At 43.3% G+C, this 13,899-nt stretch overlaps 1 protein-coding gene across 1 annotated transcript in view; it reads right to left on the reverse strand.

Moving 5' to 3' along the window:
• Positions 1 to 13,899, reverse strand: part of frmd3 (FERM domain containing 3) — an 83,907-nt gene that overhangs the window by 41,391 nt on the left and 28,617 nt on the right. Inside the window, exon 4 of the mRNA XM_052462677.1 lies at positions 3,083 to 3,161. Within this exon, the coding sequence (XP_052318637.1) occupies positions 3,083 to 3,161 (79 nt within the window). The remainder of the gene's footprint in view (positions 1 to 3,082; positions 3,162 to 13,899) is intronic.

A 13,899-nucleotide genomic window follows, 5' to 3' on the forward strand; every position in this document is an offset into this window, starting at 1 on the left:
GGTCAGGCCAGGGTGTGGCATGGGGTTTTTGTATTGTGGTGTGTTTTGTCTTGGGGTTTTGGTGTTGGTATTGGGATTGTAGCTTAGTGGGGTATCTAGCAAAGTCTATGGCTGTCTGGAGTGGTTCTCAATCAGAGGCAGGTGTTTATCGTTGTCTCTGATTGGGAACCATATTTAGGCAGCCATATTCTTTGGTTGTGTTGTGGGTTATTGTCCTTAGTGTCTTTGTTCCTGTCGCTGTGTTAGTTGACAAGTATAGGCTGTTTCGGTTTTCGTTATGTTTATTGTTTTGTAGTGTTTGTGTTAATTCGTGTTTACGTTTGTTGAATAAACCTGGATCGCAATCTACACGCTGTGTTTTGGTCCGACTCTCCTTCACACCTAGAAAACCGTTACACATGGAAAGATGAACGGAGCAAAGTACAGAGAGATCTTTGATGAAAACCTGCTCCATAGCGCTCAGGACCTCAGACTGGGGCAAAGGTTCACCTTCCAACAGGACAATGACGCTAAGCACACAGCCAAGACAATGTAGGAGTGGCTTCGTGACACATCTCTGAATCTCCTTGAGAGCCCCAACCATAGCCCAGACATGAACCTGATCAAACATCTCTGGAGAGACCTGAAAATAGCTGTGCAGCGAAGCTCCCCATCCAACCTGACAGTGTTTGAGAGGATCTGCAGAGAAGAATGGGAGAAACTCCCTAAATACAGGTGTACCAAGCTTGTAGCGTCATACCCAAGAATAATTGAGGTTGTAATCGCTGCCAAAATTGCTTCAACAGTACAGAGTAAAAGGTCTGAATACTTATGTAAATGTAATATTTCAGTTTTTTATTTGAATAGATTTGCTCAAATTTCTAAAACCCATTTTATTCTTTGTCATTATGGGGTATTGTGTGTAGATTGATGAGGGAAAAAACTATGTAATCCATTTTAGAATAAGGCTGTAAAGTAACAAAATGTGGAAAAAGTCAAGGGGTACTGTCAAACTAATAATCAAACTTGATCAACATAATTGTCACACTTTACATGACATGAATGGTCTTCAACACAAGTATAATTTATAAACAACATTGTGTGGTGGTAGAACCATGTCATGACCCATAAAGACAGTATCCACATCCACTAAAAGCATTTTTAAAACCAATGTGCCATTGCCATTAATTATACCACTCCGAGATCAGTTGCTATGGGAATCACCCCTACAAGAGATCGGTTACCATGGCGACCTCTACCACAGTTACAATGGACACGGCTTCAACAGTTATTACTTGTGCAAATGTGTCCCCTGTTACTGGAGAGAAGACGAAAAACCATAGACATCTGTACCATAGAAACCACGGAGAGTGTCATTGTCCAGAAAACTTCCAGAGGCAACAGACAACCTACATAATCACGTCAGAAACAAACACGCGGGCATGCACACAAAGAACACTGATTCAACTTGTACTAATACACACACACACAGACGGCACACACTCACCCACAGATGCAGGGACTAAACCCGAGCATAGCCGATTAAAAGAAAAACATGAACAACTCAATGGAACTAAAAAGCCGACTGCGTCTGAATGGGTTTATTTATAGAGGCTGTCTGGTATAACTAGAGCTACCGACAGATCAATAACATCTACCCATATTCACAAGGAAATATTCCTCTTTCCAATAATAGACTATCACTATATCCTCAGCTCTCTCTAAAACAAACTTTAAAATCTGTGTGGACATTCTCTTTAACATAACATCCATTCAAATGTAGTATGTCTGTAACACACTCCATATCTCCTCTTCTCACAAGACTCTGTTGCTCTTTTCTCTGTGATGTAACTATCTCTAACTATTGTCCTCTGGCTCTCTTTCTATGACTTGTCGTGTGGTTGAATGTGTGAAGTCAACCATGCACTCAGATTACTATGGGGACAGCACATTGATCCACAACAACAACACAGCCACTGTTGCAACCAGAAACACTACACAGACTAGTAGAACGCATACAATCCAATATAGAATCTTCTATGAAATGCATGTGCAGTACTGCATTTTTTTTGTACTGTATTACATTACTGTATTTCATATGTAATAGTCTGGAATATATTTACTGCACTGATACTCAGTCAGACACATTTCCAAGCGTCTCTGAGACCATGCAGACCATAGAATGGTGAATTCTAGGGTGATGTAGACCTGCATAGCACCCTGTGATGCGTACTACATCATGTTAGACACCGAGAGAGTTTAGACTCAGAGGCCTCTGTGTATGCTCCAGTGACCAGCGCCATGCGTCACTAATGGCCATGCTCTAATGCTGCTGTTTGGGGTTGGAGAGCCCTACTTCTGCCCCTAGAGGTCCCATCTCCACCCCCCAACCCCTAGACTCTCAAACTCTTGTTCCACGGCACTTTACGTCTGGAGCTAATGGTGCTCTTACCTCCATGTCAAATAGCACTTTACACAACAGCCAGAGATGAAAAACACTAAGAAGGAGCATCTGAAGGGAGGGATATAGAGATGCTTCACATCTCAGATGGAGAGCATGAGGCATGCTGGGACAACAGGTTCATAATGATCACAGTAATCACTGAACATGTGTGAGAGTGTGTAATCACAAAGCCCCACTCTCTCTCTCTCACTCTCACCTTCACCTTTGGACAATCTCAACAGATCACAAAAACACTGAGCAGTTCCTGAGACTTGTCTGTGCTGTCTGCAATACACAACTGCTGAGGGTCTCGAGCGAGACATGACAGGTTGAAAGCAAAGATGGTTGAAAGCAAAGATGGGTAGAAAGCATTTTTAACATGTTACAATTCAATTTGTATTACAATAAAATGTGTTAGTGTATAATATTTGTATTTCCAATATGTTTTTAACATGTACATTTCCGGCAGGGCTGGGAGAGAGCAGCAGTTATCCCAGCATCGCCTGCCAAATTGTCCATGAAATAGAACCAGAAAAGGCCATCATCAAATACCCTCCTGTCTGCTCGCTTAGACAGCCTCAGATAATGTTAGGAACAAGTCATACTGTAGGGAATGAATGACAAGTGTTCTCTAGCCAATCAGCATCAAGGTCACACTACCTGGTGAGCTCCTCTTTGATCTTCATTGGCTCGTGAGGGTAGAATTTGACCCGGAAGCACATTGTGTAGGGCTGCTGAGCTGTTAAAAACAAACACAAAAAAAGAGCGTGAGAAAAGAGATGAAAGAGGGAAGAAGAGAGGAGAGACAAGAGGGAGAGAGAGAAAATAGAGAGAGAAAGAGAGAGAAGATAGACAGAGTGAGACTATTTTTGATCATTTGTTAATGATCATGACTGTAATTATTCATACTCACAGAGGAGGTATTTAACTGCTAGCGATGAGCAGGACTCTTTCATGGGCACTCTCACACGCACGCACACTCACACACACACACACACACACACACACACTCTCACACACTAATGAGTAAAAGATGAACCAGTGTGCTTTTCTAACTATATTTTCTCATGGGCTCCTGAGTTCTTCTGCAAACAGATAGAATGCGAGTTGGATAAATGTAGATAAACTTCAATTTGTTCGCAAGGCTCTTATATAGGATACTAACCTCAACATCAAAACCTCAAAATTCCAGACCTAAAACCTTGATTTCGCACAAAATTTCCTGACTGGACTATTACTACCAAAGACTATCGTGGAAAAACTTCTAACAAACCAACACCTGCAGAAGAAACACAGAGGAACCTGGAAATACCATCCAACACAAATCAAATCAAATTGTATTTGTCACATCCACATGGTTAGCAGATGTTAATGCGAGTGTATCGAAATGCTTGTGCTTCTAGTTCCGACAATGCAGTAATACCCAACGAGTAATCTAACCTAACAATTCCACAACTACAATGCAAGATGGCAAGATGCAGTAGATGGTATAGAGTACAGTATATACATATGAGGTGAGTAATGTAGGGTATATAAACATAAAGTGGCATAGTTTAAAGTGGCTAGTGATACATTTTTACATCAATTCCCATCAATTTCCATTATTAAATGGCTGGAGTTGAGTCAGTATCTTGGCAGCAGCCACTCAATGTTAGTGGTGGTTGTTTAACTGTCTGATGGCCTTGAGATAGAAGCTGTTTTTCAGTCTCTCGGTCCCAGCTTTGATGCACCTGTACTGACCTCGCCTTCTGGGTGATAGCGGGGTGAAGAGGCAGTGGCTCGGGTGGTTGTTGTCCTTGATGATCTTTATGGCCTTCCTGTGACATCGGGTGGTGTAGGTGTCCTGGAGGGCAGGTAGTTTGCCCCCGGTGATGCGTTGTGCAGACCTCACTACCCTCTGGAGAGCCTTACGGTTGTGGGCGGAGCAGTTGCGTACCAGGCGTTGATACAGCCCGACAGGATGCTCTAGATTCATTCATCTGTAGAAGTTTGTGAATGCTTTTGGTGACAAGCCGAATTTCTTCAGCCTCCTGAGGTTGAAGAGGTGCTGCTGCGCCTTCTTCACAACGCTGTCTGTGTGGGTGGACCAATTCAGTTTGTCCGTGATGTGTACGCCGAGGAACTTAAAACTTACTACCCTCTCTACTACTGTCCCGTCAATGTGGATAGGGGGGTGCTCCCTCTGTTGTTTCCTGAAGTCCACAATCATCTCCTTTGTTTTGTTGACGTTGAGTGTGAGGTTATTTTCCTGACACCACACTCCGAGGGCCCTCACCTCCTCCCTGTAGGCTGTCTCGTCGTGCATGGCCACACCTCCAACTCAATGAGTGAGTAATGTTCAGTCTAAACATACTTCTGAAGGCAAAAAGTAAAATAAGATAATCTCTAATTGTGTAATATAAAGCATAATAAATAAGGCTACTAAGCTACCAAGCTGCCAGGACAGAACTGGCCTGGCTGCAACTTCAATTAGCACTGAAGTGAGAAGTGAGAGGTGTGAAAATTCTTGAGCTTAACAATGGCAGGAGAGTTTCACAGCCCCCCCCCACCCAAATGCAGAGGCCTTTCAAGCCCCCATGGCTTATCCCTGGGCAGAGTTCATTACAATACAGTACCCCATGGATATTAAAAATAACACTGAACGGAATAAATACAAAATAAAGGTCCTCAATGACAATCCAGAGACACTATTTGCTGACTGCTACAAAGAGGAGAATGTAAGCAACTTATTGTTCCACACAGACCTGGCATGGCACAGTGCTATAAGAGCACACGATCCTTATGTCAAGAGAGAGCGTATTGTCCCAGGGTGGAAACTCAGAATACTAGACATTGAGGAAATTGAAACAACCTCTGTCAACGTGTACAAGTCTGGGACAGTAATGGTGCAGGACTTCCTCAAGCAGTTCCAGCAGGACTTATGGGATCAAAGAGAGAGAACAGCAGGTAAAATCTCTCTCTCTGTTACGACTCCCCCATCCTGAGTGAGTCTGATCACACCTCTTCAAACTGTTCTGCAGATGAGGACAGTCACCCCCCCAGCATTGAACACACCCAGGTCTCACAACTACACTGCTCCTCCGTCATTGAGAGGGATACATTTACAGAGCTGGAGGAAGACATGGTGGAGCTCAGAGAGATAGTCCACACAATCCAGAACAAATTCACAAAACAGACCAGCACAACAAAACCCCCCAACAAGAGCCGGAGGGCAGAAGGTGGAGATGGACGGCTGTCTGAGAGAGCTGGCTGCTCTACGGACTGAGGTAAGAGAACTTAAAGGGGCACACATGGCACTGAATGAAGAGGTGACAAAGCTGAGGTGTGACAGAGAGCAGGACACTCTCCCAGACAAGCCAGCAGAACAGCCCACCTCAGACCTGGACGACAACCTCAACACCACAATGGGACAGACAACACAAGACCGACCAAGCCAACAGACCCCACCCCGTCCTAACCGACCCCACCCCTTCCCAACAGACCCCACCCCTTCCCAACAGACCCCACCCCTTCCCAACAGACCCCACCCCTTCCCAACAGACCCCACCCCTTCCCAACAGACCCCACCCCTTCATAACAGACCCCACCCCTTCATAACAGACCCCACCCCGTCCTAACAGACCCCACCCCTTCCTAATAGACCCCACCCCTTCCCAACAGACCCCACCCCGTCCTAACAGACCCCACCCCGTCCTAACAGACCCCACCCCGTCCTAACAGCCCTCATGTCAGCTCCCCTGATAGCTCTTTTGACGACCCCCACACATCCGAGGAAAATTTTTCCCAAACAAAAAGTGGCTAAACTCTGGTGCCCAAACACTAGGCATGCCCTATGTTTGGGCATGCCCTGCATGTTGTTGTCAGAGGACAGACTAGGGTCCCCCAGCTTCATCATCATTCACATGGACACAAATGACCCGAAGGCCCAGCAGGAAAGGGAGTGAATGAAAAAACATCTTCCACTTCCTCCAACTCACAAGTGGTTATCTCCACCTTGCTACCATGAAAATACTTTCACCCTGCCACCATACAGCAGGTGAATGCAAGCATTTTATGAGACTGTGCCTCAAAACCTAATGTCAACCTGGCCAACCACTCCACCCTGGACTTGAACAGCCTTTCCAACCAGGTCCACCACTACAAGGCAGCAATCCCAACTTTTACCAAGACCCTGTAAGGTCTGTTCACACTGCCTTTATCTTCAACCATAGCCCCAGCACCTCACTGGTTAAATAGGAAATAAAAAATAAAATAAAGCAACAGAGCAACAGACACCCCACCCAGACCAGCGAGACACCCTCCAAGACCCCCTGAAGGACTTGCAGCGAGAGAACCCAAGCTAAGAGGACCTACACCCAGACTACAGCATCACCAGCCACACCCCAACCAGCTAAGACCACCCCAAGCAAAACCTGGCCACACCCTATATAGGCCCCCCCATATCATACCTATGCCCCTTCTGTCCATACCATGCCCCTGGCCCCTGCGGCTAGGGCCTCAACATGACAGCAGGACATATGCCCAGGCCGTGAGCAGAGCAACAGGCCCAACCCCCACTATTAAACCCACCCAAGCCCCATCCTGCCACCTAAGAGGTGTGTATCAGATGCTCAACATGTTCTGCTCACACCTACTGTGATGGTCTGGGCCTAAACCACACAAAAACAACACTAGACACTATGGAAGACAAAGCTCATCCTGGAATATACAAGGTCTGAGGTCTTCTGCCTTTGGCCTAATGAGCAGGAACCCAGACTTCATCAAAGAAATTGGAAATACAGACATTTTCATCCTACATTTGGTGTAGAGCAGACCTAACCCACTCTATTAAATTAATCAAAACAGGAACATTTTACATTTGGCTAGAAATGAACAAGGAAATGATCTCAACAGAAAAAAATGTCCTCATGTGTGCTCTATATCCCCCAAGTAGAATCCTCATACTTTAACGATGACAGCTTCTCCATCCTAGAGGGGGAGAGCAACAATTTCCAGGCCCAGGGACATGTACTAGTCTGAGGCGACCTAAATGCCAGAATTGGACAAGAACCTGACACCCTCAGCACACAGGGGGCCAAACACCTACCTGGAGGTGACAACATTCCCTCCCCCATCCCCTGACACAACTACGACAACATAAAAAATAGAAATGGGTCACATTCACAACTCCTGCAGCTCTGTCGGACGCTGAGTATGTCCATAGTCAATGGTAGGCTTCAAGGGGACTCCTACGGTAGGTACACCTATAGTTCATCTCTTGGCAGTAGTACTGTAGACTACTTTATCACTGACCTCAACCCAGAGTCTCTTAGAGTGTTCACAGTCAGTCCACTGACACACAAATCTGATCACAGCAAAATCACAGTCTACTTGAACAGAGCTATGATCAATCATGAGGCATCAAAGCCAAAGGAACTGAATAATATTAAGAAATGCTATAGATGGAAGGAAAGTAGTGAGGAAATCTAGGCAACAACAAATTCAATTCAATTTAAATAAACGCCCTTTTCCTTCAGAACTTGTTTCTCCTGCGCCTGACTCCACACCCACGTCTCCTTGGGGAGATCTGACACCAATAACTACCGTGGGATATGCGTGTGAACAGCAACCTTGCGGAAATCCTCTGCATTATCATTAACAGCAGACTCATACATTTCCTCAGCAAAAACAATGTACTGAGCAAAAGTCAAATTGGCTTTTTACCAAATTATCTTACGACACACCACGTATTCACCCTGCACACCCAGTTGACAAACAAACCAAAACAAAGGCAAAGTTTTCTTGTGCTTTGTTGATTTCAAAAAAGCTCTCTACTTAATTTGGAATGAGGGTCTGCTATACAAATGGATGGAAAGTGATGTTGGGGGTAAAACATATGATATTATAAAATCCATGTACACAAACACCAAATGTGTGTTTAAAAGAGGCAAAAAACACAAACATTTATTTTCACAGGGCCGGGGGGTGAGACAGGGATGCAGCTTAAGCCCCACACTCTTCAACATACATATCAACAAATTGGCGAGGGCACCAGAACAGTCTGCAGTACCCGGCCTCACCCTATTAGAATCTGAAGTCAAAATGTCTACTGTTTGCGGATGATCTGGTGCTTCAGTACTCATCCAATGAGGGCCTACAGCAGCAGTTAGATATTCTGCACAGATTCTGTCAGACCTGGGTCCTGACAGTTAAATCTCAGTAAGACAAAAATAGTGGTGTTCCATTAAATGTCCAGTTGCCAGGACCACGAAAACAAATTCCATCTAGACATCGTTGAAAAACTATACATACTTCGGCCTAAACATCAGCGCCACAGGTAACTTCCAGATGTGAACGATCTGAGAGACAAGGCAAGAAGGGAATTCTATGCCATCAAAAGGAACATCAAATTTGACATACCAATTAGGATCTGGCAAAAAATACTTGAATCAGTTATAGAACCCATTGCCCTTTCTGGTTGTGAGGTCTGGGGTCCGCTCACCAACCAAGAATTCACAAAATGGAACAAACACCAAATTGAGACTGCATGCAGAATTCTGCAAAAATATCCTCTGTGTACAATGTAAAACACCAAATCATGCATGCAGAGCAGAATTAGGTCGATACCCGCTAATGATCAAAATTCAGAAAAGAGACATTAAATTCTACAACTACCTAAAAGGAAGCTATTCCCAAACCATCCATAACAAAGCCATCATCTACAGAGAAATGAACCTGGAGAAGAGCCCCCTAAGCAAGCTGGTCCTGGGGCTCTGTTCACAAACACAAACACACCCCACAGAGCCCCAGGACAGCAACAGAATTAGAACCGACCAAATCATGAGAAAACAAAAAGATAATTACTTGACACATCGGAAAGAATCAACAAAGAAAACAGAGCAAACTAGAATGCTATTTGGCTCTAAACAGAGAGTACACAATGGCGGAATTTTATTTATTTGGATTTATTTCACCTTTTTTTAACCAGGTAGGCGAGTTGAGAACAAGTTCTCATTTGTAACTGCGACCTGGCCAAGATAAAGCAAAGCAGTTTGACACATACAACAGAGTTACACATGGAGTAAAACAAACATCTATATACAAACAAAAATCTATATACAGCATGTGCAAATGAGGTAGGATAAGAGAGGTAAGGCAATAAATAGGTCATGGTGGCAAAGTAATTACAATATAGCAATTAAACACTGGAATGGTAGGAAGTGCAGGAGATGAATGTGCAAGTTGAGATACTGGGGTGCAAAGGAGCAAGATAAATAAAAAAAATACAGTATGGGGATGAGGTAGTTGGATGGGCTATTTACAGATGAGTTATGTACAGGTGCAGTGATCTGTGAGCTGCTCTGACAGCTGGTGCTTAAAGTTAGTGAGGGAGATATGAGTCTCCAGCTTCAGAGATTTTTGAAGTTCGTTCCAGTCATTGGCAGCAGAGAACTGGAAGGAGAGGGGGCCAAAGGAAGAATTGGCTTTGGGAGTGACCAGAGAGATGTACCTGCTGGAGCGCGTGCTACGGGTGGGTGCTGCTATGGTGACCAGGGAGCTGAGATAAGGCAGGGTTTTACCTAGCAAAGACTTGTAGATGATCTGGAGCCAGTGGGTTTGGCGACGAGTATGAAGCGAGGGCCAGCCAACGAGATCTTACAGGTCGCAGTAGTGGGTAGTATATGGGGCTTTGGTGACAAAAATGAATGGCACTGTGATAGACTGCATCCAATTTGTTGAGTAGAGTGTTGGAGGCTATTTTGTAAATGACATCGCCGAAGTCGAGGATCGGTAGGATGGTCGGTTTTACGAGGGTATGCTTGAAGGATGCTTTGTTGCGAAATAGGAAGCCGATTCTAGACTTAATTTTGGATTGGAGATGTGTTTAATGTGAGTCTGGAAGGAGAGTTTACAGTCTAACCAGACACCTAGGTATTTGTAGTTATCCACATATTCTAAGTCAGAACCGTCCAGAGTAGTGATGCTAGTCGGACGGGCAGGTGTAGGCAGCGATCGTTTGAAGAGCATGCATTTAGTTTTATTTGCATTTAAGAGCAGTTGGAGGCCACGGAAGGAGAGTTGGAATACTTGACCACTGTGACTGACCCAAACTTAAGGAAATCTTTGACTATGTACAGACTCAGTGAGCATAAACTTTGCACTGAGAAAGGCTGCCGAAGGCCGACCTGGCTCTCAAGAGAAGACAGGCTATGTGCACACTGCCAACAAAATGAGGTGGAAACTGAGCTGCACTTCCTTAACCTCCTGCCAAATGTATGACTATATTAGAGACACATATTTACCTCAGATTACACAGACCCACAAAGAATTCGAAAACAAATCCAATTTTGGTAAACTCCCATATCTATTGAGTGAAATACCACAGTGCGCCATCACAGCAGCAATATTTGTGACCTGTTGCCACAAGAAAAGGGCAACTAGTGAAGAACAAACACCATTGTAAATACAACCTATATTTATGTTGATTTATTTTTCATTTTGCACTTAACTATTTGCATATCATTACAACACTGTATATAGACATAATATGACATTTGAAATGTCTTTATCCTTTTGGAACTTTTGTGATTGTAATGTTTACTGTTCATTTTTTATTTTTTGTTTATTATCTATTTCACTTGCTTTGGCAATGTAAACACGTTCCCATGCCAATAAAGCCCTTCAATTGAAATTGAATTGAGAGCATTTACAGTGAAAAATGACCCTGGAGGACACAAGTATTTGTTTGCTTTGAACTCGAAGTCCTATAAAGTGATGTTTCATAATTCTAGCCCAAAGAGGACAGCGAAGAAGACATACATGATGGAGGGGTTTCGTCCCAACTTGTACCACTATTCCCTATACTGTATAGTACACTACTTTTGACCAGAGCCCTATGTGTCCACTATATGCGTAAATAGGGTGCCATTTGGGACCCACACCATGATTGATAGGTTGAAAAACAGGAGGAAGTCATCACTGAGTGCCAGTGCTGGGTGAGCTGACTGAAGTTCCCGTATATACCAGCTAAATTCACAGTGGCATTATCTGGAGAAACAGACAGAAGATAAATAATAATAAACACAAAGATCCTAAATAACCTAAGCTGCTTATTCCTGAGTCTTGAGGAACTGAGTGATATTTAACAACATTTCCAGAGGACCCTACTGCCAAACACACACATAAGTAGGCACGCACACACACACACGTACACACACACACACCTAATGTGTGAAGGAAACTCGCCAGAGGGATATGGGAAGTGTCAGTTCAGCTCAGACATATCAAGAGCCCACCCTCCATCCTTTTGTCTCATCCTCTCAATCACTCCCACATTCTGTCTATACTGTACACTTCCCTTACAAGTTTTCTGTCTATCTTTAACTCCATACATATCTCATCTCTCCCTCATCATCTTTTCTCATCCAATCTGATCTCTCTTTTTGCCACCATCTCCCTCTCCATCTGCCCCCGTACTCCCTCTCTCTCCATCCGTACTCCCTCTTTCTCTATCTGCCTTTTTCTCTCTTCCTCTCCCTCCCTTTCTCTTCTATTGCACATGTTCAAGAGCTGAGCGCATGAGTAATAGTTTCTTGATTAATTTATGCTCTGGGAGAAAGAGAGAAAGAGAGAGAGAGATTGAGAGAGAGAGAGAGATATTGAGAGAGAGAGATATTGAGAGAAAGCGAGAGAGAGATATTGAGAGAGAGCGAGAGCGAGAGAGATATTGAGAGAGAGACAGAGATATGTGAACGATCTGAGAGACAAGGCAAGAAGGGCATTCTATGCCATCAAAAGGAACATAAAATTCAACATACCAATTAGGATCTGGCTAAAAATACTTGAGTCAGTCATAGAGCCCATTGCCCTTTATGGTTGTGAGGTTTGGGGTCTGCTCAACAACCAAGATTTCACAAAATGGAACAAACACCAAATTGAGACTCTGCATGCAGAATTCTGCAAAAATATCCTCAGTGTACAACGTAGAACACCAAATAATGCATGCAGAGCAGAATTAGGCCGATACCCACTAATAATCAAAATTCAGAAAAGAAACGTTAAATTCTACAACCACCTAAAAGGAAGCGATTCCCAAACCTTCCATAACAAAGCCATCACCTACAGAGAGATGAACCTGGAGAAGAGTCCCCTAAGCAAGCTGGTCCTGGGGCTCTGTTCCCAAACACAAACAGACCCCACAGAGCCCCAGGACAGCAGCACAATTAGACCCAAGCAAATCTCGAGAAAACAAAAAGATAATTACTTGACACATTGGAAAGAATGAACAAAAAAACAGAGCAAACTAGAATGCTATTTGGCCTTAAACAGAGAGTACACCGTGGCAGAATATCTGACCACTGTGACTGACCCAAACTTAAGGAAAGCTTTGACTATGTACAGACTCAGTAAGCATAGCCTTGCTATTGAGAAAGGCCGCCGTAGGCAGACATGGCTCTCAAGAGAAGACAGACTATGTGCACACTGCCCACAAAATGAGGTGGAAACTGAGCTGCACTTCCTAACCTCCTGCCCAATGTATGACCATATTAGAGACACATATTTCCCTCAGATTACACAGATCAACATGGAATTCGAAAACAAACCCAATTTGGATAAACTCCCATATCTACTGGGTGAAATTCCACAGTGCGCCATCACAGCAGCAAGATTTGTGACCTGTTGCCACAAGAAAAGGGCAACCAGTGAAGAACAAACACCATTGTAAATACAACCCATATTTATGCTTATTTATTTTCCCCTTGTGTACTTTAACCATTTGTACATTGTTACAACACTGTATATATATATATAATATGACATTTGTAATGTCTTTATTGTGTTGAAACTTCTGTATGTGTAATGTTTACTGTTAATTTTTATTGTTTATTTCACTTTTGTATATTATCTACCTCACTTGCTTTGGCAATGTTAACACGTTTACCATGCCAATAAAGCCCATTGAGAGAGAGAGAGCTTTGACATACCATGACATACCATGTCATGCTTCTCAGTCATGTTGACACTGGTCTACTACTATTGCTTTAATATATTGTTGTTCTCATTAATATTGTTGTTGTAGTTGTTGTTAATGGTAATCCCATGTCCACTACTACTATTATTATTGCTGTTGGTCCCACCATTTATTTATATGTAAAAATATATATTTTATATATACATATATATTTTTATTTTATTTTTTCGATATGTATACTTTGACAATGTAAGTAATATTGATAAATAAAGTCAATTGAATTGAATTGAGAGGGAGATATATATATTGAGAGAGAGAGAGATATTGAGAGAGAGAGAGGGAGAGAGAGAGGGAGAGAGAGGGAGAGAGAGAGAGAGAGAGAGAGAGAGAGAGAGAGAGAGAGATTGAGAGATAAAGCCCTTGAATTGAATTGAATTGAGAGAGGGGGGGGGTGAGAGAGAGAGATTGAGAGAGAGAGAGCTAGATTGGGAGCGATATATATATTGAAAGAAATATTGAGAGAGAC

The sequence above is a fragment of the Oncorhynchus keta genome, chromosome 14 (assembly GCF_023373465.1).
Source record: "Oncorhynchus keta strain PuntledgeMale-10-30-2019 chromosome 14, Oket_V2, whole genome shotgun sequence".
Lineage (NCBI taxonomy): Eukaryota > Metazoa > Chordata > Actinopteri > Salmoniformes > Salmonidae > Oncorhynchus > Oncorhynchus keta.